Source organism: Lepidothrix coronata, unplaced genomic scaffold (assembly GCF_001604755.1).
Source record: "Lepidothrix coronata isolate B3197 unplaced genomic scaffold, Lepidothrix_coronata-1.0 Scaffold219, whole genome shotgun sequence".
NCBI classification, from domain to species: domain Eukaryota; kingdom Metazoa; phylum Chordata; class Aves; order Passeriformes; family Pipridae; genus Lepidothrix; species Lepidothrix coronata.
Window position 1 is genome coordinate 1,314,793 of NW_016690399.1, and position 27,877 is coordinate 1,342,669.

General features: G+C 45.6%; 1 protein-coding gene across 1 annotated transcript in view; it reads right to left on the reverse strand.

The window, feature by feature from the left end:
• The window catches only part of LOC108506565 (ceramide synthase 4-like), a 42,628-nt gene that overhangs the window by 10,298 nt on the left and 4,453 nt on the right, over window positions 1–27,877 (reverse strand). Inside the window, exons 2-5 of the mRNA XM_017833723.1 lie at window positions 23,680–23,734; window positions 11,392–11,565; window positions 4,054–4,171; window positions 1,922–2,040 (exon numbers count right to left, since the gene is read on the reverse strand). Of these exons, the coding sequence (XP_017689212.1) occupies window positions 1,922–2,040; window positions 4,054–4,171; window positions 11,392–11,565; window positions 23,680–23,699 (431 nt within the window). The 5' untranslated portion in view covers window positions 23,700–23,734. The remainder of the gene's footprint in view (window positions 1–1,921; window positions 2,041–4,053; window positions 4,172–11,391; window positions 11,566–23,679; window positions 23,735–27,877) is intronic.

Consider the following 27,877-nt stretch of genomic DNA (forward strand, 5'->3'; position numbering starts at 1 on the left):
CCTCACACTCTTTCAAAGAATGACACTGTTAAGACAAAGACACACATTAATGTACTCAGGGTTTGCCCAGAACAGGAGCAGCTCTTTGCATGTTACCAGAACGTTCCACAGACTTCACAACTACCTTCCTTACCCTAGAGATGTCAGAAGACACAAGAATCTCGCTGACTGAAATCACTCAGAGAATAATCCCAAAGCTTCCCAGCGCTGGCAGATGAATTTGTAAAAGTCAAACAATGCCAACCTCTCTCCTAGGCCTTTGGAGATCAGACATGCTAAATCCATTATCATGTAAAGGAACTAATTACTGCCGTGTTTGGCCTGGGTCAGGAGCTGGTCAAGATTTACCACCATTAAACCCACACAGAAGTACATGTGAACTGTTTGCCAAGTGCAGTGGACAGAGGCAGATCACTCTGAATGTACACACATGCAGTAAGGAATGACAGGAATTTCACCCCAACAGAATAAACAAGTTATTAATAAAGTAAACACAGGAAATATTCAAAGGAATAAAACTGTCTAAACCAGTCCTGTAATTTCCAAAAAATCTCCACAACAATTCAGACGTAATTGCATTTTGAGAGAGTGATTCCACCTGTCAATGAAACCCCCCAGGAGCTCCAATACAAAAATAATCTCTGCAAAGCTCCTGTGTCACATCAGAGACACATTCTGTCTACAGACTGCACATGGTGACAGAGGGCAGGTGGAAGGACACCAGCCTCAGTGAGCTGAGGCAGAAAAGGATTTACTGTTTACTATTTACTGTTATTATTTACTACAAGTTATCCAGTGCAGAGAGAGCTGAGATTTCACCTGGATGGAGGCAGAATAAGCATCCTTGCTTTACTACTCCTTATCTGCAGTTTCTGTAAATATTTCTAACTGCAACTACCTGGAATATTATAAATAAATAATACACATCCCTTTTCTTTATTTCAATGAGGTTTTTTAGGCAGGTGTTTTGAATTAGAGGTGGAGTGTTAAAGGGAGCACGAGGTGATGAGCTCAAAGTTGTACCCCTGTGGATACACACTTTTAGATAGATGAACAGCACTCCAGGTATTTGCTGACTTATTTCATCTTTATGGCTTTCCTGGGAGAACCCACTTCCTGACACAAATAGCAGAGCAGCCACTCATAAGTCAGGCATTCCAACCAAGCTGAGAAGAATTCTCCTTTTCTGTGGAAAGCTGAGCCAGGACTGACATTCACAGATCTGGCTGATGGGAGATTTATTTTGTGCCTCCACACAACAAGCTGTGGGTTTCCACACAGCTGTTTTCAGGGCAACTTTTGCTCTTTGCAAAACACAAGCTTTCACCCAGGCCCCTTTTTTCTGCCCCTGGGGAAGGGTGTTGGTTTGTGACTTTCAGGGTGCTGAAGTCAAGTGACAGCAGAATCCAATCCAGCCCACTGCCAGTGGGTTTTGAAAGCAACACTGTGCAAAATAGTTGCAGAAAAAGATGCAGCAGAAGGAATCAGCTCGCAGAGAGGCAAAGGGAAGGCATGGAAAAGGTAAAAGAAAGGCTGAATTTTTTGTAGGCACTGAAACAGCAGCAGATGCCAACACAAGAGAGTTTTTCAGGTACGACTGTGTTTCAGAGCAAAATGCCAGTCTGACAAAGTCAGAAACAGGGGCCTGGTAAGGAATAAAGGTGAGACAGCAGTAAAAGGAGACTTGGGGCTGAAAATAATGAGGAAAAGCAAGAAACATTTCAGCAACAAAGAAGCAGCAGAGTTGCAGAAGAGCCAAGTGGGTCAGGGAAGAGCTGGGATGCTCTCAGCTCAGGGATGGAGGGCAGCAGAGAGCTGGGATCTCTGCACAGGGATGGAGGGCAGGATGGGAGGCAGTGAGCTGTCTGAGCTGCCACAGCTCAGCTCTGGTGAAAACCTGCTGCTCGTGGCTCCTGCTCACCAGGCCTCGCAGAACTTCTTGGACAGGCTGGGCCGGTCCATGTTCCTCCGGCGCCGGAACCACCTCTCCACCTTCCTCACTGGCAGGTCACATTGCTTGGACAAACGGATCAGCTCCCCCTGGAAAACAGGTTCAGATCCAGGTTCAAAGGTCAGATGGGGCAATATCTCACCTGATCCACCACAGAGCCCAGCTGGGGGCTCCCGGCAAGCCCAAATCTGTTCAGGCTGAGGCATCTTTTGTGTAAAAACCTCAGACAGCAGAAAATCCTTCTGTTCCCTTCTAAGCAGCTGGTTATTAATGCTAAATGTTGAAACTCCTCAGTTTTTTATGTGAACTTCCCCAGTTTCAACTTTCAAACTGGTCTTGTCTCCTCATGTGAGTTTGCTGTCAAAGGGCTTCCTCACCCTGTCTTCAAGGACCAAGTCCCTTAAATCTGTCACTCCAAGAAAGATTCACTGCAGCTTAGATAATATTTTAAAGTTCTGCATCAAATCTTGCCATGCCTCTCAGCATTCTGATGCATGGATGCCATGAGCAGAAGCAATGCCATTTTCCTACTGGATATTCTCCTGTTGTGGTAAACCTGTTAGGGATAATTTTTCAATAAATCACCCACAGAAATCCTGCAATTACCTTCCTTCTTGTCCTAGGGCTCTTAAGAGTTTGGCATGTGACATGAAAAAAGTTTGTCATGTTTTATATTCCTACTTGGAAGTGTCATCATGGATAACCTTATTTTTTAAGTAGAGCAATCATTTTTCATGGAATGCCTTTACATGAATGGTATCATGTGAGAGTGACTTATACAGCATGAGCATGTTGTACAAAAATATGTTCACTGCAAATTTTCAGATGTTCTGCTTTTGACTCTTACTTAGTGACTTGTGTTCTGGTGGTGGAGACAAATGGAGATGCTAATTTATATTCTCCAGCTACTCCACCATGTGGAATTCCTCCCAGGGAAAGGCAGGCGAGAACTGCAAAATTTTACAAGTAAAAATCTGCCTCTAAGCAAGTGTTTGAGAGCTTATGGGGGAGGGAGGAAGCCAGCAGGCTGGCTGGGGTGTACCTGGTGAGCAGAGAGCAGCTGCCAGGGAGCAGCACTAGCCCTGCTCCACTCCTCAGTGCTGTCAGAGTCTCGTGGTGAGGATATGTTCCAGTGTCACAGATTTTCTGGGATAAAAGTACAGCTTCAGTGCAATGTGGGTGCAGGGAGAGCTGTGGGGAAAACCTGCTGGCAAAGCCAGGCCTTTCCCTACCACAGGGGACTTCACCGACAAGATTAAATCCTAATATTGCCTGAAAATTCACAATCCCAGTGGTTTTTTCCCTCAGCAGCAGCCATTACAACTCTGGATTATCTTGCCAACTTCTTCAAGACCACTCCTCTTAGCCCTCAGGGGAAAACTAACCCCTAGTTGTGTTTGTAGGCTTCTGATGCTCCTCACAGTCTCTGTGATGATGACCAAGACTTTGGCTTCCTGAAAAGGCCAATCTCAAACTCACGGACTGCACAGCAACAGAATGACTCTGCCCAGGACTAGGACATCAAGCCACACACACCTGCTGGGCTGCAAGGACTAGCAATGTGGGAGTCAGCTCAAGGCAGCTGATATGACTAGTTTTTTATAGGATTTTCTAATACCTGAAAAGAAGCCATCACAGAAGGGATCATGGAGGTCACCCGGTCCAATGGGCCCTGCTCAGACAGAACCAGGCTCCCAGGACCATGTCCAGACAGCTTTGAGCTTTCCCAAGGATAGAAACTGCACCACCTCTTCTGGGCAACCTGGTCACCCCTCAGAACAAAAGAGGTCACTGATATTCAGGCAGAGCCCCCTGTGTTACAGTTTGTGCTGTGTATAAGGTAAACACGAGAGGGAACTGGAGCTGCATTATCTCCTTTGGGAGAACAGTCTCCTCCCAGGTGTTCAGAAACAGAGCTGAGAACTGCTGGCACTGCAGAAGGACCCCGGCTGCTCTCAGCCAGCCAGTGCTACAGTCATTCCTGCTGCTTTGCTGAGCTTCCAAATATGAATGGCATTACCAAACTCCAGGATTCCAAATGGGAGATTTTGTTTGGCTAAAGACACCAAATCTACAGGAAGGCAAAGGAAGAAGGGACTCACCTCTTCAGGGTTCTTGCAGCGCGTGCTATAGAACGTTTCCAGCACGGGGTTGGGCTGAGCTTTTGGTCTCTGCTTGTCTCTCACGCCCAGTTTGGTACTGAGGGGCAGGGCTATGGCTCTGCAAGAGAAAAGATGAAGGTTCAGCCAAAAATAGAACAGTGATTTCTGATACTGCAGCGCTGTTCAAACATGAGGCAGCACATAAGGGCTGCCTCCCACGTGTGGATCTAAACGTGGGTGTCACGTCAAGCAGGTACAAAGGCAAACTTACAGCAGAAACAGCAGGACTTTTATCCTAGTGCTCTGAGTCCTGTACTGTAATATCCAAAATTACACAAGGTCAGCAAATGCTGTATCCTGCTTTGTCAAGTTCTGAATCCCCTACTGTGGGTCTCTGGCTCTCCCGCAGCTGATGAGGAGAACCAGAGTGATGACAAGGCCTAAATGTTGTTCCCTGCTTGGTTTAGAACATGCAACATACATGGCATCCACCTGAACTAAGGGCTTGGCTCAGGATGGGCTATCAGAGGTGTAGTGTCAACACAGAGGAAATGTCCTGCTGAAACAGGAGGCCACTTGGTCTTTACTGGAGTAATTTACCTCCATATTCCCTAATGTGAGTCAAGCTGCAAAATAAGGACATGGCAACTAGAAAGCTATTCACATGGCATGGATGTTTGTACTAGCTGTGCATCTTCAGTCTTCCACGGCGAAGCAATGCAAAGAAAAAAATCCAGAAAAAAGTCACCCGGGGTAACAAAGCTGCTCTCAGAACTGCTGTGCTCAACAATTCAACTCTACCAACACCCTTGTCTGCCTCAGCAGCAGGAAACAGCGTCATCCAAGGTGTGAAGGGAGGTCCTGCATGGATACTGCACAAACAAGAAACTTGGCAAACAACAGTTAAAAAAAAAAAAGACCCAAATTAACTCTGTTTTACTCGAATTTCTGGAGAACTAGCTGTTCTTATTAATTGCTCCCTTTCACACACTGCCACTGGCATGCAGTTGGGTCTCCTCGGAAGGAAGAGCAGACAGGCTGCCCAGGATCACTTCTCAGCTCTGTTGCTAAATGTGCAAAACCTCTGGAAAGCCTTATCTCCGTATTCTGGAGTTCAGGTTTTTTGCTCAAGCTGTAACTCCCTCCCTGGAGGGTTACTGGGTTTTTGACTGCAAACTGGTGCTGAGGGGGGTTCGAGCTGATGAGCCCCGTGCAGAGGCAGCGAGTGCTGAGCCCACACCAGCTCTGCCTGGTCCCTCCTGCTGCCCAGGCAAGTCCTCTGCTCAGTTATCCCTAATGACTTGCACACTGAATACGGTTTCTTCTTTTATTCTTTTTTTTTTTTTTTACTTTGCATAAAGAAAGCTGCGGAAGCCACTTCACTATGGAGGTGTTTAAAGGTGTTCCACTTAAAAACAGTGTGGGGTGTACTTATGGCTGTGATCTGTGCTAGCCACACAGCTCATACTCCATATACACATGTGCTTAGGGACTGCTCCAGGTCCAGCATCCTTCTGAAGGGTCTTCTGGAAGTTTTCTTTTCAAGAACTCACTTCTCAGTTTAATTAACAGGCATTCAAAAGAATTTTATAAACAGACCCCCTACCTAAGGAATGCTGTTAAATGGTTCCACATTTTGCTCAACTTGTGTAACAGCTCATTTCCAGCTTTCTTTAGAACAGCCAACCATTCACCTGCTGCTCTTTGTCATCGTCTCTGGGAAATTCCTTTGGCATCACTGGCTACAGGAACATTCAAAGACCAATGAAAATTATGTTTCCAGCACGAGAGAAGGGCCAGGGCTAAGCATGCTTGCTGGCAACAAGACACACAGATGGTTATCACAAAAACTACGTGTAAGCATTGGGTGGTTTCAGTCAAATTTAGCAGCACCCTGGCACTGCTGCTGGATGGCAGAGGAATTGCCATTGCTGGGAATTCTGGGGTTTTAGCTCTGACTGCTCTCAAGAAATGTTTGAATTGCATCTTATGATTTGTTTAGTATCAAGTGATTGGTTTAATAACAGCGACGCTGGACCAGCAGGCCCTGTGCTAAGAACAGTAACACAGTATTTCAATGATATCCACAACTATGCTGAAATTGGGAAAACATTTACCTTAAGCCCTGCACTATGTCATGGTTCCTGTATTAAGCAGTTCCTTGAAGTGGGCCTGATCTTTCTGTTTCAGAGGTCAGGCATTCGATACAAGTGTCTCTGAAGAGAAAGATGAAATCAGGTTCTGTTCTTAAAAATATTCCAGCTTATTCCTTATTGCAGCTTCTTATCAGGCCACGCTGGGAACTGAAAGGTCTGAAAATTTCCAGACACATTAAAGCAAAGAGAACCTTTCTGTCAGGTGTAAAGACAGCCTGACAACAAGTTTATTTTACTGAAAAACTACTTAAAGTGTCCTGACCAATTTCTTAATTTTGTTTAGTCCCTGACTTCTCTCTATTTCCTGCTGGTTTCTTATGGCCGTGGTGTAAAATCTCACTTACAGAAACAAGCCAGTTGCAGCTGATAAAGACAGGGTGTAACCAAAATTACAATTACTTTGTTGTTGAGGTTTTGAGTTGGACCATGAATTATGGGACCAATCCTACTTTTAAGAACATCATTGGGAAATCAAGGCCTGAAATTCTTCCTAAGGGACGTCTGCACATGTTGCTCTGACTCAGTTTTCAGTTAAGTCTTGTTCCAAGCACAACCCTAAGAGGATGATGCTTGTACTGATTTCAACATCACAGATACATCATCTCAGTGGCAGGGATGGTCTCATCATGGCAGTTTATCAGACAGGAGGAGAAAGCCTGAGGACTAAACTGCACCCCTCTCCAGAGCCAGATGCAGCCAGTGGGATGATTCTCATCACCAGCCAACTTCTCCATCAGTGAGCAGCTCTCACTCCATTCTTAACACAGCAGAGTTCTCACCCAGTCATTTTGTTCAGTAATCACAGACCAAACTGTCTTGTGCAAAACCTGCTGAAGCTGAAACTAAATGGATTTATCACGAAGGGGCACAAATTGCTACTCCCCCACCTTGCAAAAGAAGGCTTTCAGAGTTAGCATGAGATACAAGAAATAATGTAACTTTGGAGGGTTTTGGGGCATTTATTTTTTTTTAATTTATTTATAGGGGCACCACTCTGCAAATACCTTCTAGTATTACAAAATGCAGAACCAGTGACAGCAGCAACCAGAACTTCTATTCTTTAAACTGCACAGTTTCTTTCAGCCTCCTGTTTTCCTTTGGCAGGGGACTATCCCTGTGCTCCTGGAGTAGTCTCTTCCTTCTCTTGCTTACATGAGAATGCTTCAATCAGTTAAACTGTTCTGTTGGATACAAGATCCGAGTCACTGCAGTGTCCAAACTGAGACAGGTCAGTTTTCAATTAAATCCTACAACGTGTCCCCTCATCTTTGCACCAAGCCCTGCCTGTAAGACCTACCAGGAAGCTGTTTTCAGATCCCCCCAGATTACTGACCAACAACAAAAGTCTCTGGGCAAAACGAAAATCAGAGAGATACATTTCTAAACAAAATACTTGAAAATGGTGTACTTTCTTTTTTTCTGGTTCAAAGTATCTGTTCCTGGCAGATCAACAGTGTCCCTTTCTTTAAATGTGTAACACGTGGCCCACATACCATCACCACCTTCCTAAGAAGAGACCTAATATTTCTGACTAAAATCCCCTTCTAGTGAAATCTGGGAACTATGTGGATTCAAATTCACTGACACTGGCTTTCAGTTGCCCAACATCCAAAAGTCCCTGGTCAGGTTCAAAATCAGACAAATCCAAAACTGTGTAAATTCTGTTTTTCAACTGCTTTACTATCCCTCAAAGCACTTCACTTTCCACATTTTCCTAACCATTCAGAATCATAGCACTCCAAGAATTTGATTTTTACGGAAAAGAGACTTGAACATTACAGAACCAGAAGAGAAGCTGACATCCCTCCTTGCAGGTGTACGTCCAGGGAAACGTTCTGCTAAGGTATACAGGTGCTTAAAATCAAGCTCCAAGTTACTGGTGCAGCACATATCTCCTACTCACAAGCACAGTCTGGAAACATCAGTGGAATAGGGAAGGTTCCCAAGTTCTGGGTCCTCTCTTTTCTCAGGACATCATCACCTGCCTCAGCCCTGTGGCACAGCCCAGCACTCCAGCACTGAATCCACCTTCTCCCACTTTCCTCAGCCCAAACTGGATCACAGAGGAGTTGCTTCACGGCCTGTGAGCTGTTTCTCCTCCCCCAGGGCTGCACCCACAACCTCCTCAGCTCTCCTGGGCCACACCTGGCCCCTGCAGGTCCCCTTCCCACCTAACCCACAGCAAAGCTGGCTCTTGGCAGGATGCTGCTGTCTCAGTTTTCCCCAGTTCAACCAGACAGTTCCAAGGGGAGGAAAAGCCAGCCAGTGCCAAGAGGTGGAAGATCCATGCTGGAGGAAACAGGTTCTTTCCCAGGTTTAATGCCCAAAGAGGATGAAACCATTGGTCCCAGCACAGTGACTGATGAGGGATTGCAGAAAAGCCTCTGGACTTCTCCTGCCTCTTAGTATTTACCTGGAGTTCTGACAGTTCAGTGACATGAACACATTACAACATTTCCAAAATCCCAAAGCAGGCACCACTAGGAGCTATCTAGAAGCAGTTGGTACCCAATGCAAGTAATAGCTGAGGGTAGAATAAAATGCCATAGGCCAAGCTACAACCACCAAATCCAAACTTGTTCACGAGTCACATCCACTCATTTTGAACCCCAGGGCAGAAGTACAACCATACACAGTCAAGGCTTTCTACAGGGAGAATGAGAAAGAACACACACATCCTTTCCTTCTGCAATTCTCAGAGTGGGTGTAAATTATTTTAAACAGGGCTGGTGCCACTGTACAGGTAAGGCAATGGAGCAACTGAGGGCTGGATTCACACCTTGCCTTCCCAGAAGAAGTTTTCTTCTCCAAGATGAACTGGACATGAAACAGTAACGACTGAGAACGAGAACAAGCCATGTCGAAATAAACGACTGCAGAGTTAGGACAAACAAGAATACAGCTCAGAACACTGGCTTGTAATTTGCATAGGTAAAATAGTGCTATGATTATAGGTTCCCTGGACCTGTAAAATGGGCTTGAGATATTATCTTTTTCTGAGGGTGTGACATGAAGCTTTTATTTAATGAAATTTGTGAATCAAAACAGCTTTAGAATTAATGAGTAGTACCAGGCCTGTGGAAACACTCCCAGCTGAGGCAGCACTTGGCTGAGAAAGGAAAAAATCTTTACACCTGGCCATCGGCACCTCAAAGCAGATGGAAAAGATACCTGGACTGACTGGGAGTGGTGTGGCAGGAGGAAGGCAAATAAAGGGACAGAGTCACAGAAGCACAGGATCGAGGCTGAAAGGGGCCTCTGGAGATCACCCAGCCCAACTCTGCTGCTCGAGCAGGCTGAGGAGGGCTGTGTCCATCTGGGTGTTGTGTATCTCCACAGATAGAGACTGCACTTCCCCTCTAGGGAACCTGTTCCAATGTTCAACCACAGTAAAACAGTTTTTGTGTGTTCAGGTGGAGCATCATCAGGTGTTTCTGTTCGTGCCCGTTGCCTCGTGTCCTGTCCCGAGCCATCACGGGGAAGAGTTTGGCTCCTCCTCCTTCTTCCTGGCCCTGTCTTGTACTGGGGAGCCATGGACTGGCCACTTAATGCAGGACATGGGCCCCATCTCCAGCCCCACTGTGCAGACACATCCCTGTCACTGCCTGGCTGTGCCTCCTGGGGTATGGGATCCACCACGTCTTGCACATCAGCAAAGAAATGTGAGTCACTCTTCTTTCAGTGCTTACCTAGAGAACCTTGGTTCCCACATCAGTAGAGGTAACCAAGATGCCTAAATCCCCAGGAAAGTGCAGGACAAAATCCATGGAATTTATGGAATGCACACTGAATATACTGTTTACAAAGAAGAGATTTGGATTCCAATTTTGTGTCATCCTAAAATAATTACTCGAAGAATTATTCACACATTTGGTTTTAATAAAACACTCCAGATTACAGCCAGCATTTTTACATAAAAACATTCTCACAGGACAGCTCTGAATCACTTCAACTTCTATAAACTTTTCCAAGCTGCCCTTGTGTCACAGAGAATCTGCAAAATAAACACCTTTCTAGCCCACAGAAAGGTCCATTTCCACTTTCTTGTGCAGCCACTTTTCAAAAAAGAACAACAGAAATATTTTTTAAATTGTTGTTTTCCTCCTCTTTCTAAACTTAAAACCACTGCAGATTTTGACTAAGCTATTTCAAAAAGATTACCTCTTCAGAGAGCAGCTAACAATAGTGGTCTTTGAATAAACTGAAAACCACTTTAAAGTGTATTCAAAATCACAAAAGCAGACTTGCTCTGCAGTCTTGACAATGGTTAACACTGTAGTAAATCTCAGTTATCCTCCAGCAAATCATGCTGTGTCACAGACCACATTAACTACTGACCAAGCTGCATAAAGCAATAGCACCAGCTCAGGACCTTTATGGAACTCAATGATCCCTGCAGGATTTCTTGCTATACCTATGTCATAACCTCCAAATTTTCTGCCCTGAAGTGTTGTGTGCAAAGCACTCAAATACCTCTGGCCAGAAAGATCCTTGGGTCAGAGCAACTTCTTGTGCCAACCCTTGGAGATACCATGGATTTTGCAAAAAGCAGCCCCAAAAGCAGGTCTGGTAGCAGAAGGAGATAAGGATAAGAAATCCTGGCAGCCCAGCACTAAAGGGTCAAGCCAGAGGAAGCAGCAACAAATTTGTCTCTGCATGGCAGTGGAGAGCAGGGGCACTGCCACACAGACACCCCTGTGGCTATGCAGGGCTGGTGCTGAGGGCAGAGAGCTCAGCCCAATCTGATACATCCTATCTGCCTGTCTGCCAGGTGTGATACCCCAGATCCCCACTGCCCAAGATAAAGGAGATTTAACTGTATGATGTAGTCTAGACGTGATTTCTGCTGCACTCGACCCAGCAACAGCAAGTACTGTGCACCACACACATGTTTTTTGTCTGCCTTCAAAAACACATGCATAAACCTCATCTAGGCTGACCTGTTTTAAGTGTAGGAAGTCACATTGCTTGTAATTAGACCTTAAGGGTAGGGTTTGTGCTCTATACTCAACACATTTCTTTAGCCAGTACACAGGGCTGAAAACAAGGAGCTGAAAAACGCACCTCAGCAGACTTTGTGACCCCGAATTTCTGTGGGCCTCTTCAGTCAATAAAGCCAGCTTTTGGACCCAAACTGCTACCATTTCCCCTAAGAAACCCCTACCAGTACTAAGTAACCTACCTTTCAAAGGCACATCGAACGACAACCAAGATCAAAGCAAAAGGGATGCTGAGCAGGAGATCACGAGGCTGGGGGTAATGAACGTCTTCAGACTCTTGCATGTCCTCCCAGGTGATTCCTGGGGGCAGCCAGAACTCATGCTGCCACAGCCACTCATACAGAGAGCGAGCCATCCTGGAAGGGAGAGAGACCAGAATGAAATGAGGGCAGCCTCACACGCAGTAAAACCTGTCAGCACAAGCACAAGGAGGGATTACACCCTCGCTGAGGTTGCATCTGGCTGCCCAAGCAGAGGAGCTGCGGGATGCAGCACTGCCCAAGGAACTGATAACCTGCTCACAGATCCCTATCGGGTGCTTGGTGAATGCCCACTCCTGGCACAGAACCAAAAAAAGAGCTGAAATGTAGATAAGTGCCTCAGAATCCAACAGAACATTAGCTTCAAGCTTCTCAGGTTCCCTGGTTCCTTTCCGCAGCTTGGGATCGTGAGGATGAAGCAAGTCTGCTCCAGGGCTGGCAGGCAGCTCTCATTTTCAATTTATATATCCTTATTTTTTAGTTTTTGATCTTTTGTGTTTATTTGTTTCTATTTACACATTGTAATTCCACCATAGGCATGTGTGCGTACGTATGCTTTATAATTAATAATGCTCTGAGATTTCAGTTTATCTAAAACAAAAATCCTTCTTTTGCTTTGAATTATTAAAGACACTATTTCCAGATAAGAATTTTTGTGCAAGTTGATAAGCTGGGTTCTTAATGTAATTTGAAAGGCCATGCCTGAAGATGGGATTTACATACACGATCAGCGAATTTAGCAGCATAAAGGACAGCAGAATGGGTGTGATGAAGCGTTCAACACGCAAATACTGTTGCTAGATAACTCCCTCATAACACAAACATGAGCTGCACCGCCCTCCAATACAGGCAGCTCCTCTTAGCTGGTAAAAACAAACATCCCAAAAAGTGACACAGACTGTGCCAGCATGGAAGGAGGAAATGGGCATGAGGTGCCCACTGAGATCATTGGAATGGCACATGGGAAGTGCCACCTTAGGAAGCCAAGGGAAAAAGCACACAATTTAAGTGTCTGACCCAGGTATCATAAAGCTTCCCTCCAGGCACACTGCCAAAACCTGGCCCATTTTCTGCAAGAGGGACTGGCCAGCAAATCAAAAACGAATCAGTCATTTGATTCTGAAGATATCCTTAATTCAGATGCAGTTTCTCAGTTACACTAAGATCTGCCTTATTCCAGAATTTTGCAGAGTCTAAGGGATATTGTCTGAATTATAACCACAGAATCCCAGAATGGTTTGGGTTGGAAGGGACCTTAAACCCCATCTCGTTCCACCCCTGCCATGGGCAGGGACACCTTCCACTGTCCCAGGTTGCTCCAAGCCCTGTCCAACCTGGCCTTGGACACTTCCAGGGATGGGGCAACCACAGCTGCTCTGGGTAACCTGTGCCAGGGCCTCCCCACCTGTATGGGGAAGAATTTCTTCTTAATATCCAACGTAAATCTACTCTCCTTCAGTTTGAAGCCATTCCCTCTGGTCCTGCCATTACAGACCCTTGTCTAAAAAGTCTCCACCTTTCTTATAGGCTCCCTTCAGGTACTGGAAGGAATCATAACATCTTCTCTTGATTTGGGCTTTACCATTCATCACAGTGTGTCTTTTGATCTGACTACAACAGGGCAGAACAGCACCCTAGTTCTCCAAATTTGGCTCATTTCTCCTGGTGCACGCACAGCGAATTTGGTATCAGGACAAAGCTGATTACAAATATATGTGTAATTGATAGCAAGTGGATGCAAACTTCCTGATCACTTAGAGAAAAACATATATCATATACAGAAAGCAGGAAAACACCTTCCATTTTTCCCCGAAGAAAAAGGAAAACCATCTTATGAAAAATGCATTCCTCTCCTCCTCTGTGCACTGCCTGATTTCAGCTTTTCATACCAAACCCCACAGCATAAAAACACCTCCTAAAAATCAAGAGCCTGATGGACTGAAGAACTGCAATCAGAAGAAGCAGCAGAAAGGCTTCACGTTTTCAGGATGTCCTTGAACCTCCTGTAGACTGTGTGAATGCAGGTTTCTACATAAAACTACATATTTAGAGCAGAAAGTGTCTCTGTAGAAGCAAACTGTACGAGTATGGGCCTAGCCTACACTGAATTCAACACCCTGTCACGGTGAAGTGTGGTGACACTGTACCAAAACAGCTTGTGCACTTCAGGCAGGTACTGGATAGCAGCTTAGAAAAGCCAAACAATCTAAGCCAGGTGTCTGAATTACAAAGGACTTTACAGGCTTGAAAGACACTGACCTCAAAAGTGTTGGTAAACTTCCTTAGCTGTTAAAAATCTCAGCTCTAGTCAGGGAAAGCATCAGGAATTCCACTATTTTCCCTCCAGAACTGTATATATCTGGCAGCAACACAAAAACACACTTGGTACAGGACAGCAGCTGAGCTCCACTGAGGGCTCTCTGTGGGAGAATATAAAACAGGTCTTCCAATTTGCTTAGGGGGAACATATAGAGTCAAAGTGCTAAGGAAGCAAACAGTCATTGTCTAATCTGCTCTCACGTGCAAAATATGTATAGTCAGGATGACCCTCCTGGAATATTTGTTCATCTTTGCAGTTGCCTTCACACATTGCAAAAATCCAGAAAAGGGTACAATGTGAAGCAACTTTTGCAATTTACACAGATCAAGTTCCCAAGCCGAGGCTGCTGGAGAGCTGAAGACAACAACAGTGTGTCTAAAAGGCCCTTTGAGCACCCACAGAGAAGTGTCAGTGAGCCCATTTCTTTCTCAGAAGTTCTTTGTGCCTCACAGAGCATCTATCCCGTGCTGTTGGTTGTAGCTTTGTGACTATACAGGATAAGCCCTTCAGCTCTGAATACAGGTGTAAGACCCCCCCTCACACACAGTTTAGCAAGAACAGAGGGAAAAAACAACAGTGGGAAGCACTGATCAGATCAACATAAGCACTTCACAAACAGCAAACAAAATAGTAAATGCTGGAAGAACAGCATTAAGCTGGTTGTAGGATATACATGTAAGGATGAAATCAAGAACAGAGAAGCATCACAGATTTGCCATGGGGACAGGGAGGACAAGGCTTCAGTGCTCACTGAGCCCAGGGAACAAGGTGGAACCCACAGACCTCCTCTGAGGTGAGACAGACAGAAGGTCTTGAAGCAACTGGACACTGCCCAGCCCAGCAGCTCCATCCACTGTATTTACTTTGTCAAATCCTGCCTTTCCTGATGTTGGTCTGTTTTCAGGTGTTTTTTTAAAACTTGGTGGGTTTATCTGAATCCTCAGTGTTAAAATCGTCTCTGCTGCCCAGCCAGCTGGCTGAGGTGCTCCAAGGAGAGCAGGAATTGCTGTGCCTGCAGTTCCTGCAGCAGGGAGGCACTGCAGGGCTCCCCCCACCCTGAGCCACAGAACACCACTGCACTTAACCCCTCAGGGCCAGGTTTATATTTGGTTTCGCTTTCGAAGCAGAACTGTCTGAGAGGAAGCACAGCACCCAGCTAGAGAGGTTACTGCTTGTCTCCCAGGTAAAATGGCTAAGCAGGTTTACCCAGAAAACGTTAAGTGCTGCTTGCATCTTCAAAGAGTTATTCTGCTGCTTCACTTGCAGGCTCCATTCCCAAGCTAAACATTAATATATAGGAAGACAAATACGTAAATTTACATATGTGAATACAGCAGGAAAGGGTGGGGACAAAACAGAGAAACAGCTTACACATCTTGGAAAGAACTGGCTACAAAGGCCTTCGAGTGCTTAATGACAGCAGACATGGTCCATTGTCTGCAGGAGGATTATACAGGTTTGTGGGTGAACCGTGGCACAGGTTCAAACATCCCCACGGTGGCTCTGGGCCAAGCCATTTAGGTCTGCCAGGCCTTATTAACTCATTAACATGATGCTTAAGTGCAGCATCATGTTAACGAGCTCGCTGCCAGCCCAGCACAGGGATTCCTGCAGCAGCCCTCCTGGTACAGCCAGTTTTCCCAGGATGTAATTAGCCACCAGCAGCAGAGGACTGCCACAGGGGAAATTACCTGATAATGTGGAAGCTCACCACCACCAGGATGCAGTTAGGCTGCTTCTTGAGTCAAGGTCCTTTATTTTTCCATGGGGCTATAAGGCTAATTGAAACCAAAAAAGCCTCTTCAATCTTGATATCCTGGAGACCAAAATGGAGAGGCTTGTCCTATCTTCCTGAGAAGCAGCTGGGTCAAGAAATAGAGTCCTCTGTGTATTTATAAAGGTTCCTGTTATTTCAAATTGGAAGAGCCACTGTGTTCCAGTCCTACTCTGCTCCACACTGCCTGAATTTGGGGTTCCACTGCCTATTATGAATTTGAACCTTTACCTTATTTTGATATGAAATCAATTAGTCAAGAACTCCATGGGTAGATTTTCTCCTGATAAGCAATTTCTAACCTATAATTTCCATAATCCTGATGTCTTCAGCTACAACTAAAACTACCTGTAACATGTAGCCAAGAGAAGTTACTAGTTGAGACATGAAGCTTACTGCACCTCTTTAATGCAGAAATAAATAGTTCTAACCAATAAAGCTCTGATTCACATGGCACAGGATATGTTTTAAACACCCATATTATATTTAATCTCTTAATCTCCAAGGCTTTTTTTTTTTTTTTGGTAAGACCTTCACATTAAACACCACAATACCAGGATTATAGTTCCTGGAATACTTTTTTTTTTTTTTTTAAACCTTTCATACATGTTTTCTAATATGTATCAAGTATTATCACTAAAGATTTGGCAAAAATTATAGATAAAAAAAAAATCTTCACTCCAAAATTCCTAATTACATGTGCCATTATTTTCAGCACGGCGAGACAGAGATTAGTTAGTTAAAAGTCTCCTGTCTGAAGGGGACACATTAAGCTTTTCAAATTTCACTTTGGCTTTGATATGTTCATTTCCATTTCCTCATCTCTGTCAGCCATCCTGGCGTCACACCTGCCTTCTGATGCCAACTTATCTGCAACACTTCCTCTGCCCAACATCCCTCTCTTTTCCTGTCCCTCTCTTGGTTCTTCACCATTTTAAGGCTTTTCTTATCATGCAAATTTAACCCATGGATGGACAGCATCCAAGGGACTCGGCTAAAATTTATCAATTAAGAAAAATGCCTCTCTAAGAACGTCCCCCCGTGGGAATAAAAAAAAATATTTAAAACTTTCCTTATAGTTCCAGTCCATGGAACTATGGACTAAGGTCCAGTCTATGGACATTAACTCTCCTGACACACATCCTAACCCTCTCAAAGTAACATTCCTACAAACCCCATCACCCTCTACACCCCCATTTATTTGAACTTCCTTTGCAGATGATTACAAACCTGCTTGCTCTGGCTGTAACTGAGGCAGAATCTCTAATCACACGGACAGATTTTGCTATTAATCTCTTTTTAAATGCAGTTAATTCTGCTTTATTTCTCCTCTGTTCCCCACCTTTCTCAGCTCTTTCTCTTGTGACTCTACATGCCCTTTTCCTTAAAACCATAGCTTCTGGCAGAACCTCCACTTGTTTTTGCATGAAATAAGACTGTCTTTCAACTCTGACTAGTAGTGAAAGAAACAAAACCACCATCTCCTTCCCTTCATAATCACCACCACTATGTTCTCCAGGCTCACCCTCCTCACCCAGACTTTATTCTCTTCTTTGGAAGCCAGCTGAAAATTTGAAATGATTTGTGCAGCCCTGTTTCTTCACAACAGCCAGTTAATCTCAACTTCCTGGCTTTCAGATATTCTCCTCACTTAGATCTACCAGCTCAGATTTTCTACCGAAGTATTTCACGTTTGCTGCCCACCCAAGAATAAATTCATTCTGCTGGTCATGCACCGCTCTCTTCAAAGGCAGCAATTTTCATGTACATCATCTTTTGGGAGAGCTCTGTTCAAGAAAAACCATAAACTGCCCAAACAAACACCAGAAACTGCAAATAAAAGTCCAGTGAGCAAACCTGCTTGCTTAGATCTGGAAAGAACATCTTTCTCACCCAGAATAAATTACGATCTGACTCCCATACCTTGTGCTCCACTTGCCAGCTCCTTCCTTGCTGGGCTGCTCTGCCTCGAGTGCCTGGCTCCTGAGCAGACTGCCAGGTATGACCCACAGCACAGGCTCCAGCTGATGTCACTCACCCACGTCAGGATGCAAATCAGGCAGCTCTTCTCACTCATCCCTCGCTGAGGGGGATGAGCACGACTCCCTGGTTTTGCTCAGTGAAAACAAGCACTGGTTTATCCAGCTAAAAACAAGGCCAGAAAAGGCACTGAGTGCCTCTGGCTTCACCATGTCTTTGGTCAGGGGGTACCCAGAGCAGTGAGCCCAAATTTTTCTTAGCCTCCCTCTTTCAGAAGCCCTTCTGTACTGTCAGCTGTACCCCAGCTGAGCTTTGGCTTTCCCATCTGCATCATTCCATGCCCAGTCAACACTTCTATATTCCTCCTGGCCACCCATCCCACTTCCACCTTTCTGATGCTTCCTTTTAGTGTTTAAGCTCAAACAACAGTTCTGTGTTAATCCCTGCTGGCCTCCTACCATTTTTGTTTGCCTTCCTGCACGTTGGGATGGACTTCACATGCTTGGAGGAGGCTGTCCTGGAAGATCAGCCACCTGTCTGGCCCCCTTTACCTGCCAGGAGAGTCTCCAATGAGATCCTGCCAAACACATCCCCAAACAAACCAAGGTCTTCTCTCCTGAAATTTAAGAAAGTCCCCAGGACTTACATTCACATTTTGAAATACCATGACTGTTTTTTCCTTATTCCTCCTCTAGGAACCTGGAGATGCTTCCCTACCAAGGGGGAAGAAACCTGGGCTGAACTGCAGCACCTGTTAAACCAGTCTCAAAAATAAAGTGCTGTATTAAGTTACCAGGATAAAAGCAAGAGACAAAAGCTGAAGACCTTTGCTGTCTGGCTGGCACTTCGTCTGTGGCTGGGTTATTAAACGAAGTAACATTCCTGTGTTACTTCCAGGGCAGGGTGAGGTAACATAAACCTCCTTGTTCTGACACTTGGGAACAATCAGTATTCTGCTACCGAACACTAACTGTGCAAACAAAAAAAAAAAAATCCAACAAAAACCCACTGGAGACCACATGCTGATTGTTTTGGGAAGGCCCAAGAACACCATGTTCTACCACCACTGTGTAAAAAGCTACAGACCATACTACGGCTCAGTAAGGACATCAGACCCCACTGGTGTCCAACTGAGGCACCCAAAGCACCAGCTACAACATCTCCACAAACACAAAGACACCTGTGTGCCCTCGAGAGTGCAAATGTAAAATGTAAGAAGGAGGCACCCATAGAACACAAATGAACGACTCAGCAGTTTCTTTGCATTTTCCTTTCATTCTTTCTCCTAATTTTGCCTGCTATTTCCTCCAGTCTCACTGTAGAAACAGCAGTCACTGTCTGACATCATTTGATAGAACTGAGGAAGGAAATCAAGTTATTGGCCACAGGCCATGGCGAGTTAAGAATTCAGGTTGGAAGATCACACAAAGAATCAAGAGGGAGATAAATTACTTGTCCCAGAACTGCTCACCTCTTCTTTCTCTTGAATTCATTGGTACCAAACAAAGCAAGAGTCAAGAAATCTTAGTGAGACCATGTCCTTCAATCTGAGTTAAGAGACAGTAAAAACTGCCCGAAAGCCTTTAAACAGAAATGCTATTTATTCCCCAAAGAATGTACCAACAAGCAGTTCAAACACCAACAGAAGCCTTTTCACAGGTTGTGGAAGGAGAAAGATACAAAAAGGAATCGCACACTGTGGGAATACACACTGAATCAGGCCCAAAACTTTGAGCCTGGGCAGCAATAACTTTGTAAGAAGCTCTTCCAAAGGCAAGTTCTGCCCTTCCAACCCAGTTGTGTGCGTGGAGGTTCAGATGCTGGAGAAACAGAGAATATTTGCCCAGGTCTTTCAAGGCAACACATACCCCAGACATTTCCTTTTCCTTCCAACCAAAATTATTCAACTGATTACCACCAACTCTGTTGCTCCACAATCACATATCAGGCCTCAGAGGGTTTAATACTAACTTAAAAACTGGGAATAATAAAAAGTAGGTAGTAGGTTCAAGCTTCCAAAGCCACACTCACATCACATTAAAATACCACAGAGCTCTCAGTAAAGCTTCTTTTCCCACAAGCTCATGGGACAGTGCAATGCTTGTACAATGCACTACCTGATTCTCCAGCCTTCTGAAGCATAAATGTTCCTAAATAGTCGTGCTGTTCTGGTCTGATGGCCCTCTCCTATCCTGTCCTCTAAGAATCACCCTTGGCAAGCCTTTCTGGTCTTCCAGGAGAGCTCTTCCTCCTCTCTCCTGTGCTCGGTTCTGCAGTTTGTAGCAGCCCTCAGAAGCTTCATGCCCAGTTTCATTTAAAATTCCTACCTCCTTATTTGTGCAGTCAAGCCCTACAGTGAGTCAAACACTCTCACCCCATTTTTCTCCCACAAACAAGGCCATTTCCCCAAAGATAATCTGCTGCATGGGGTTGAGGGAGGCATCCTGTATTACAATGCAGTCCACCTACACATGCAGAGAATGACTTTTCACACAATCCTCACTCTCCTCCCTCATGCAGGAAACACACAGGCTTTAATTACTTCATATGAGCTGGCTTTAAATTTCAATATCAACAGTTCCATCAGTTTCCCAGGTATGTGTTCCCACAAACTCTCCAGGCTGTTCCAAAGCTTAGAAAAAAAAATGAAAATTAATTAGTCTAAAATGAAGATTCTTTTAAATGATACTTCCACCTCTAAAAGTAGTACGTGTTTTCATGATTTTTTTCGTTTCAAAACACAAACTTAAAACCTTATCTGGGAACAGCATCTGCATTCCCAACATTACTGCAAAAGCAAAATAGGTTAAAAACATTGAGAAAGAGACAGCAACAGATAGAAAGATTTCCTCTCCAAGATTAAAAGAATTGAAACTCACTTTTCACAAGCATTGCTGCTTAATGAGTAATGCAATCTATCATATGACGATAGTCGTTTAAAAACAAATCTGAATATGAATTATTCTTCATTAGCACAGGTAACTTAAAAGCCCTGTAATATGGGCAGCTTAAAAAGCATAAATGTAAAACTACAGTTCTTTCCACAGGCACTGTCCTCTGTTCTTTGCTGGAGCAGTGCCTGACGTGAAGAGAACCTGCCTCCAGTGGAGCTTTCCATATTGCATAAACAAATCAGTGTAGGATGGTGTATCCCTTGTCAGGATTTGAAGGCTGCAACCACACTGTGCTATTTATCCAGCAGTTCTGGCACTACGGGATGGCTGAACCAAACCTGCAACGAGACCATTTCAGTGAGCGATCCCGCATTTACTCAGATTGCTCAGCCCAGGTTTTCTTGGTCCTCTCCTGACAAACACAGTCACCCCATAAGCTGGATTCCTCCTCCTGCCCTGCTGCTGAGGAGTCCCTGTGTTTGCTGCAGGAACGAGCGGATCTCAGAGAGAACTCTGACCCCACGTTTACTCCTCACGATTTATTCCTCACTGGGCCAATCTCTGCAGCACAGACACCAACCCACCTCCAGTGCAGGCAGCAGTTCTGCCCTGCCTGAGCCCAGCCCACCCTGCCTGCAGCCACAGCCCCCAGCACAACCAGTGCCAGCCCCAGCCTTCTGGGTCCCCCAGCACACCGTCAGCACGGCCCTGATTCGTGCTGCCTGAGCTCAGGGTTTATTTTTAAAATACAGATACTGAGGGTCACTCTCTCCTTGCTCCAGCTCGCCGCAAATAACTTCACAAGAAAAGTCACGCAGAAATGATTATTTTGGGAATTCTGCTTTCGTGCTTTCGCTTCAGTATCATCTCTAAACAGAAAAATTCCTCTGGTGTTTTCTTTAAAAACACTGAACACAAACTCTGACAAATCATCTTTCAAAACCCCGCAGAAGGATCTTCCACACATGTATGAAGACAGGCAGATGAGCAGTAAGGAAGCTGTTAGCCCAAAAGCTCTTATAGTACCCCAGGGGTAAAAATAACACTGCTTATTAAGAAAAAAAAAAATCAAATCTGAAGACAGCCTGTAGTTTACCTCTTTCACAATTTATTTTTCCTTATCTGTTTTGATTCAAAGCCTTGGCACTCGTTGGGTTGGAAGGTATATGCCATACCTGTGGCCACCAGTGCAGCAACCTCACAAAGCAAAGTATTCCAAGAATTTTTGGAACTGGCTTTTGAAACAAAGAAACTAGTTGTTACCAAAAACAGTTTTGGTAAAAGCTGAATCAATCTTGAAGTTAATGGAACTACTACAGTTGGTCCTCTTTGAATGTATTTCCTCTTTTTTCCAAATGAAAGCTATTCCTGAATTAATTAAAACTAAAGCTTATTGGAAAAGGAGTGGGGAACATGCACTGGATTCTTGACATTGCTGTGTAATTCTGGACAAACATGCTGAGGTGCACTCCTCAGCAAAGGAGTAAATTATGCCCAACAGAACAGTCTTCAGTGCATTTTCAAAACTGGAAAAACAATTACATTTGTTTTCTTTTTATTTAAGAACCACCTGCCACGGAATGCCAGTAGACTTAAATATGAAACCTTCAATACAGACACTCTAAACAGGAACACACACAGACAGTGGAGACCCACAGTAAAATGCAAACCTTTATTTGAATGAGGAGGTTGGTCAAGGGCACAGGACACAGACCCGCAGACACCGAGTCAAGGTGGAAAACAGCCCAGAGCTAAAGGTCAGTGTGTGAGACCAGGAGCACCGAGTCAGGCCCAAAGAGAGGAGCTCTGCCTGCTCCTCTCATGGCCTGGGTGCATCCAGTGGAGAGCAAGGCTTTGCACCACCCTGGCACCTTCCTGGCAGCTCTGCACCAGAGCCCAGTCTGGGCTGGGCATCAGCTCCTGGAACTGACCCCCTGCCAGAACAGAACACGCTGCTGGGCAGGGGGCAGTGCCCCAGCTCCTGGCAGAGTTTCCTGTGCACCTCCTATCACGTTTAGTCCAGGTCTTGGGACCCTGTAAACTGGAGCTTTTACCACACAACCTGCAGTGTGTGTGGCACTGCAATGAAATGGTGCTATAAGTTCTAAACTGGAGACATATTCCATTGAAGTGTTCAATCACTCTATTAATATTTACTAGAATGAGGGTAATTAATTTTACTAGTAGGAAATAACTACAAGATTTCGACTTGCTAAAGAGCTACCTATTTTTAAGCAAGCTCTTATATCAGGTAGGGACTTTTGGCTTCCCCTTTTCCTTTAGGTGAAAGAATGGCTTTTCTCCTACAGGGAAGAAACCTGGAACAGACATTAGAAATACAAGTAGCAGATAAAACACAGAGCACAATAAGCAATCCTGACTCTGGAAATCTTATGACACTTTTGTTCTTATCTACAGGCTCTTAATTCACAGCTAAAGTGGAGTCAGTTCAAAACTGCACAACCCTTCTTTACATTGGATTTTAGTGTGTACTTGCTATGTCATATAATGTTTGGATAAACCAGTGAGCCTAAATTTAAACAAATGTGGTTTTCCAGACAGTGCTATGAGATAAAGACTCAATTTTCAGCATTTCAGAGAACAAGTACATGTTACTAACACCACACAGTACAGAAGATCAAGATGGGACTATTTGTTTTGACTTGTGCATGTTAGTCCTTTGAAATTCTATAATGTCCTTTCTTCTGAGCTTGCTTTCACATGAACAAAGCCCAGGACTGAGGGGAAAGAAACAGGCATGTTTCCTTTAAGATTACATCAATGGGTGGAGAGATCCACTACAATCCTTAGAATGAAAGTGCTGCTCTTTCCAGCACGAAGATTCCCCTGCTGAGACAGGTTCCTTATAACTCAGAGCCAGTGTAAACCAACAGCATCATCAAAGACTGGACCTTGGCCTCCACCCATCCCTGACCATTCCTCCCTCTTCACTGCCACCACCTCTCTGTGCTCAATACAAGAATTTGTGAGGCTTCACAGAGAACCAGGCTGAGAAAAAAGATCTGGGTTTAAACAAACTTTTTTTTCCTTTTTACTTAGGGGTGATTTTACCCCACATCAGTTCCTCAGTGCAGTTCCCTGCCTGGCTTCAAAATCATTTGTGCAGGCTCAAGGAACAAGGGAAAAATCACAAGTGGCCTGGGGCAGGCAAAGGTGGTTCAGCTCCAGCTGATCAAACTGCACCTCCACCGAGCTCCAAATGCCCAACTCCTACATCATACCTGGAAATATCTGGATTCATGTCATCCAGTCCTTACTGGCCTTTGCAAAAGGAACCTGGGAAAAAAAACCAAACAGAAAATTAAGCCTAAATATATGATATATGCAGCCCAAAGCAATTTCTGCGTGTACACACACAATACTAACTTGCAGGGACCGTCTGCATCATATGACATCAAACAAAAAAAAAAAAAGCCTGTGTTTCTCCCCTATTTCCCTTAGGGGTGAGTAGCAAGCTTACAGAGCTTTCCCTTACTCATCTCAGACCTGAAAAACTAGTGTATGGTAACATTCCAGCTGCATTTTACCCTCCTGCAGAGAAATGGACACTGAATTAGGATCTGAAGATTCCCTGAGGGGTCTTTCATTCACAAAGACTCGCAAAGTCTGGACAAACCATCATCACCCTGACAGGCTGTGAGCCTGGATCTGCTGCAAAGCACTGGTCACAAACCCAACCTGTTTGTACTAGTCCTGTGTGCAGTGCTCTCCAGAAGGAGAAATCCCACGAACTTCTACCTTGGAACTGCCCTGGAAGAACAGGAGGCAAAGCCCAGATGGCTGGAGCCTTGTTCTCTGCAGCTGTATCGACTAAACACTCCTTTGCCATAACCACCACTCAAAAGTAGAAATAGCTGGTTTGCAGTTTGATTTTTGTGTATTGAGCTGCTTCCTAGAATCAGAGGACGCTAAAATGAGTGATTTACAGAGGCTTTTGCTTCCTTCCCTGGCCTTGAAAGTATTGTTCTCTGCCGTAAACACGTCAGAAAAGAAAAATTTGGCTAAATCTACGAACCTGAAAGCAATTTTTCCTCAAAAACTCTGGAGGGAAGAGTTTGGGATATTATAGAAGCTAGAGCTATAACACAGAATAAAAATTTATAAAAAATATATATTAATTTTCTTGACATATATCTCAAAGAACAGAAAGCAATCAGATTTTCCTGACAATTTCTTATTTCTTGAGCCCCCCCTGGCTCATGAATATAATCAAAGGTCCTCATCAGCTGCGTTTCAGAAAAATTCTGAGTTGCAGAAATGCCTGGTACAGTTGTTTTTGTGTTTATTGGATGCTGCCAGGTCTGTAAAAGACTGGCTGTTGTCAAAATATTGACTTTCCAGAGCTCGTGCTCTCCTTCAGACCAGGCACCATTTAAGTTCTGCATTCAAAAGGACTCCAGAGAACTGTAAGCAGCATTCAAAACCCCAATAAAAATGCCCTCCATCAGTCTGGTGACCTCATGAAGAGAAGAAAAGGAACTCCATCAACTGGAAAAGTTTTAAAAAGAAGCCTTCTTTAGCTCTATTTCTGCCCCAAAAGTGCATACCAGAAAACTGAACTTTTAAGCCTGTTTTGATGCAGGAGTACACAACCTCAGGGTTGCTCAGACAGAGCAGTGTTCCCAGGCAGACTGGGGAGGCACGAGTAGTAGATAGTTTAGACATCCCAAAGCACCACCAGTCTCTCTCTTGGTAAAGCAGGGTCTCCTCAGATCCTGTCCAACAACATGGCAAAAGGGCACCAACTCAGAACAGTTTTTATTTTGATTAGAGCCAAAATATTGAATTAGTTCCTCAACTACAGCCTGTAGGCTTGGCAGCACGAATCTAATCTTTGCCACATGTGAACAGAGAAGCCAAGTCTCTCCGAGTTACCAGTCTGACAGACAGCAAAAAGAAACTAATTTCTGTGAATTTTGGTGGACTCTAACAAAAGGACAAGGCAATAATAATTTTTCCTTGCAGGTATTTGCTCTCCTTCCAGCCTGGAAGCAGTTATCAAATTGAGAAGACTCTTATCTCATTAACATAACTCTGACATGAGAATGAGGGAATTAGATCAGGAAAATTAATATTCTGTATGAATTTCACCAGATTGTAACAGCTAATAACCCAGATCAGGTCATTCCTCACCCATTAGCTTTGAGTCTTGGTAAAAAGCACTTTTGGCTTAACATAAGACGCACTTTTCAATTTTGACAGCTTCTTTGCTGCTCTGACTACAAGCATCTCACAAAGTCCATTATCTTCCCACATACGATCTCCAGGTTAACAAGAGCTTTTTTTCTTTTTTTTTTTTAATTGAAATGGAGAAAAAGCTCCTCTGCATTTTTAAGTTTCATGACTCTCTTGATAAACCCGAGCTTGTAGATTCATCAGTGACCAGCCCAGTCTCAAGTCTCACCCCATTTCTCCCTGTTGGATGAAGAAGAGGTTGGCTCCTTCCGAGGACAAACTTCATCCTGTGTGTCCTCTCACACAGACCTTCCACTTGATTTTTGCAAAATTCATCTCACAAAACTCTACCTTTTGCAAAACAAGGAATTACTTTTAGATGCTGATAAGTGATGTAGATAAAGAGGCATTTTGCAATGTGGCAAGCTAAGATTCAGCTGTCTGACTGCAAATTAACAGCAGTCCCTTCCAGAAACCCTCAACCCTGACACCTGACTTCACTCTCACCCCACTGCCAGTGCCTCCTAAAACCTACCAGCCAGTGTGGCTTTAAACGACTCCAGAAGTGGAATTTGATGTCGAGCATCTGATTTGAGGTTTTTGGCAACTCCACCCTAAAATTATTTTTTATTGGCCTTTATCCTACTTAGTGTCACGGTCTAATAACCACGGCGGTAGTGGATCAAGGGTTGGACTTGACGATCTCAGAGGTCCCTTCCAACCCGGCTGATTCTATGATTCTGTGAATTTTGATCATCACACAAACCTTTCTAAAAACAACCCAAACCACAAACGAACTCTCTCAGCCCCCTTCACCCCACCACCCCCGGGCCGGCTCTGCCGGCCAGTTCTTCGGGGAACAACTTTTCACTGCCGGCAGGAAAAAAAAATAAAAAATCTTTCCTTCAATCCCATCGTTTTTCACGGCAAGGGGGGTGTGGGTGTAAAAACGACACTGCGGGCGGAGCGGAGCCCGCGCCCCGCCGCCATCCGTGTCCATCCCCGAGCTCCCCGTCGGGCTCCATCCCTGAGCTGCCCCCCGGGCTGCCCCCCGTGCGTCCTCCGTGTCCATCCCTGAGCTCCCGGCCAGGCTCCATCTCTAAGCTGTCCCCCGTGTCCATCTCTGAGCTCCCGGCCGGGCTCCATCCCTAAACTGCACCCCCGGGCTTCCCCCGGGCTCCCCATGTCCATCCCTGAGCTGCCCTCTGGGCTCCCCCCGTGTCCATCCCTGAACTCTCCTCCGGGCTCCATCCCTGAGCTGCCCCCCGTGTCCATCCCTAAGCTGCCCCCCTGGGCTTCCCCCGGGCTTCCCCCCGGGCTCCCCATGTCCATCCCTGAGCTGCCCTCCGGGCTCCATCCCTGGGCTGCCCCCCGTGTCCATATCTGAGCTGCCCCCCCGGGCTTCTATCCGAGCTCCCCATGTCCATCTCTGAGCTGCCCCCGGGCTCCCCCCGTGTCCATCTCTGAGCTCCCCCCGGGCTCCATCCCTGAGCTGCCCCCCGGACTTCCCCCCGTGCGTCCTCCGTGTCCATCCCCGAGCTCCCCCCCGGGTCCATCCCTAAGCTGCCTCCTCGGGCTTCCCCCCGGGCTCCCCATGTCCATCTCTGAGCTGCCCCCGGGCTCCATCCTTGAGCTGACCCCCGGACTCCCCCCCGTGCGCCCCCCGTGTCCACCCCTGAGCTCTCCCCTGTGTCCATCCCCGAGCTGCCCCCCGGACTCCCCCCGGGCTCCCCCGCTCTCCCTCCCCGCTCACCTCGGGCCTCCCACGCCGGGGCGGCCCCGGCCGGGCCCCGCCGAGCCCCGCGAGCGGCCCCTGCGCGCCCCGGGCGGAGCGAGGAGGCGGCGGCGGCGGCGCTGGGGCGGGTCCGGGCCCTGCTCCGGGCCCTGCTCCGCTTCGTTCCGCTCCGCTCCGCTCCCCCCGGCCCGGCCCCGGCCCCGCTCCGCCCCGGCCCGCCCTGCCCTGCCCTGCCCTGCCCGGCCGGGCAGCCCCTTGGGGAGCTCCTTCAGCAAATTGGTCTTTACGTGGGAAAAAACCCCAGTGGTTAAAGTACTACGTGTTATTTCACTTTTTCTAGCTGCTGGGTGAGGAATGACCTGATTCGGGTGAAATTCATACAGAATATTAATTTTCCTAATCTAATTCCCTCATTCTCATGTCAGAGTTATGTTAATGAGATAAGAGTCTTCTCAATTTGATAACTGCTTCCAGGCTGGAAGGAGAGCAAATACCTGCAAGGAAAAATT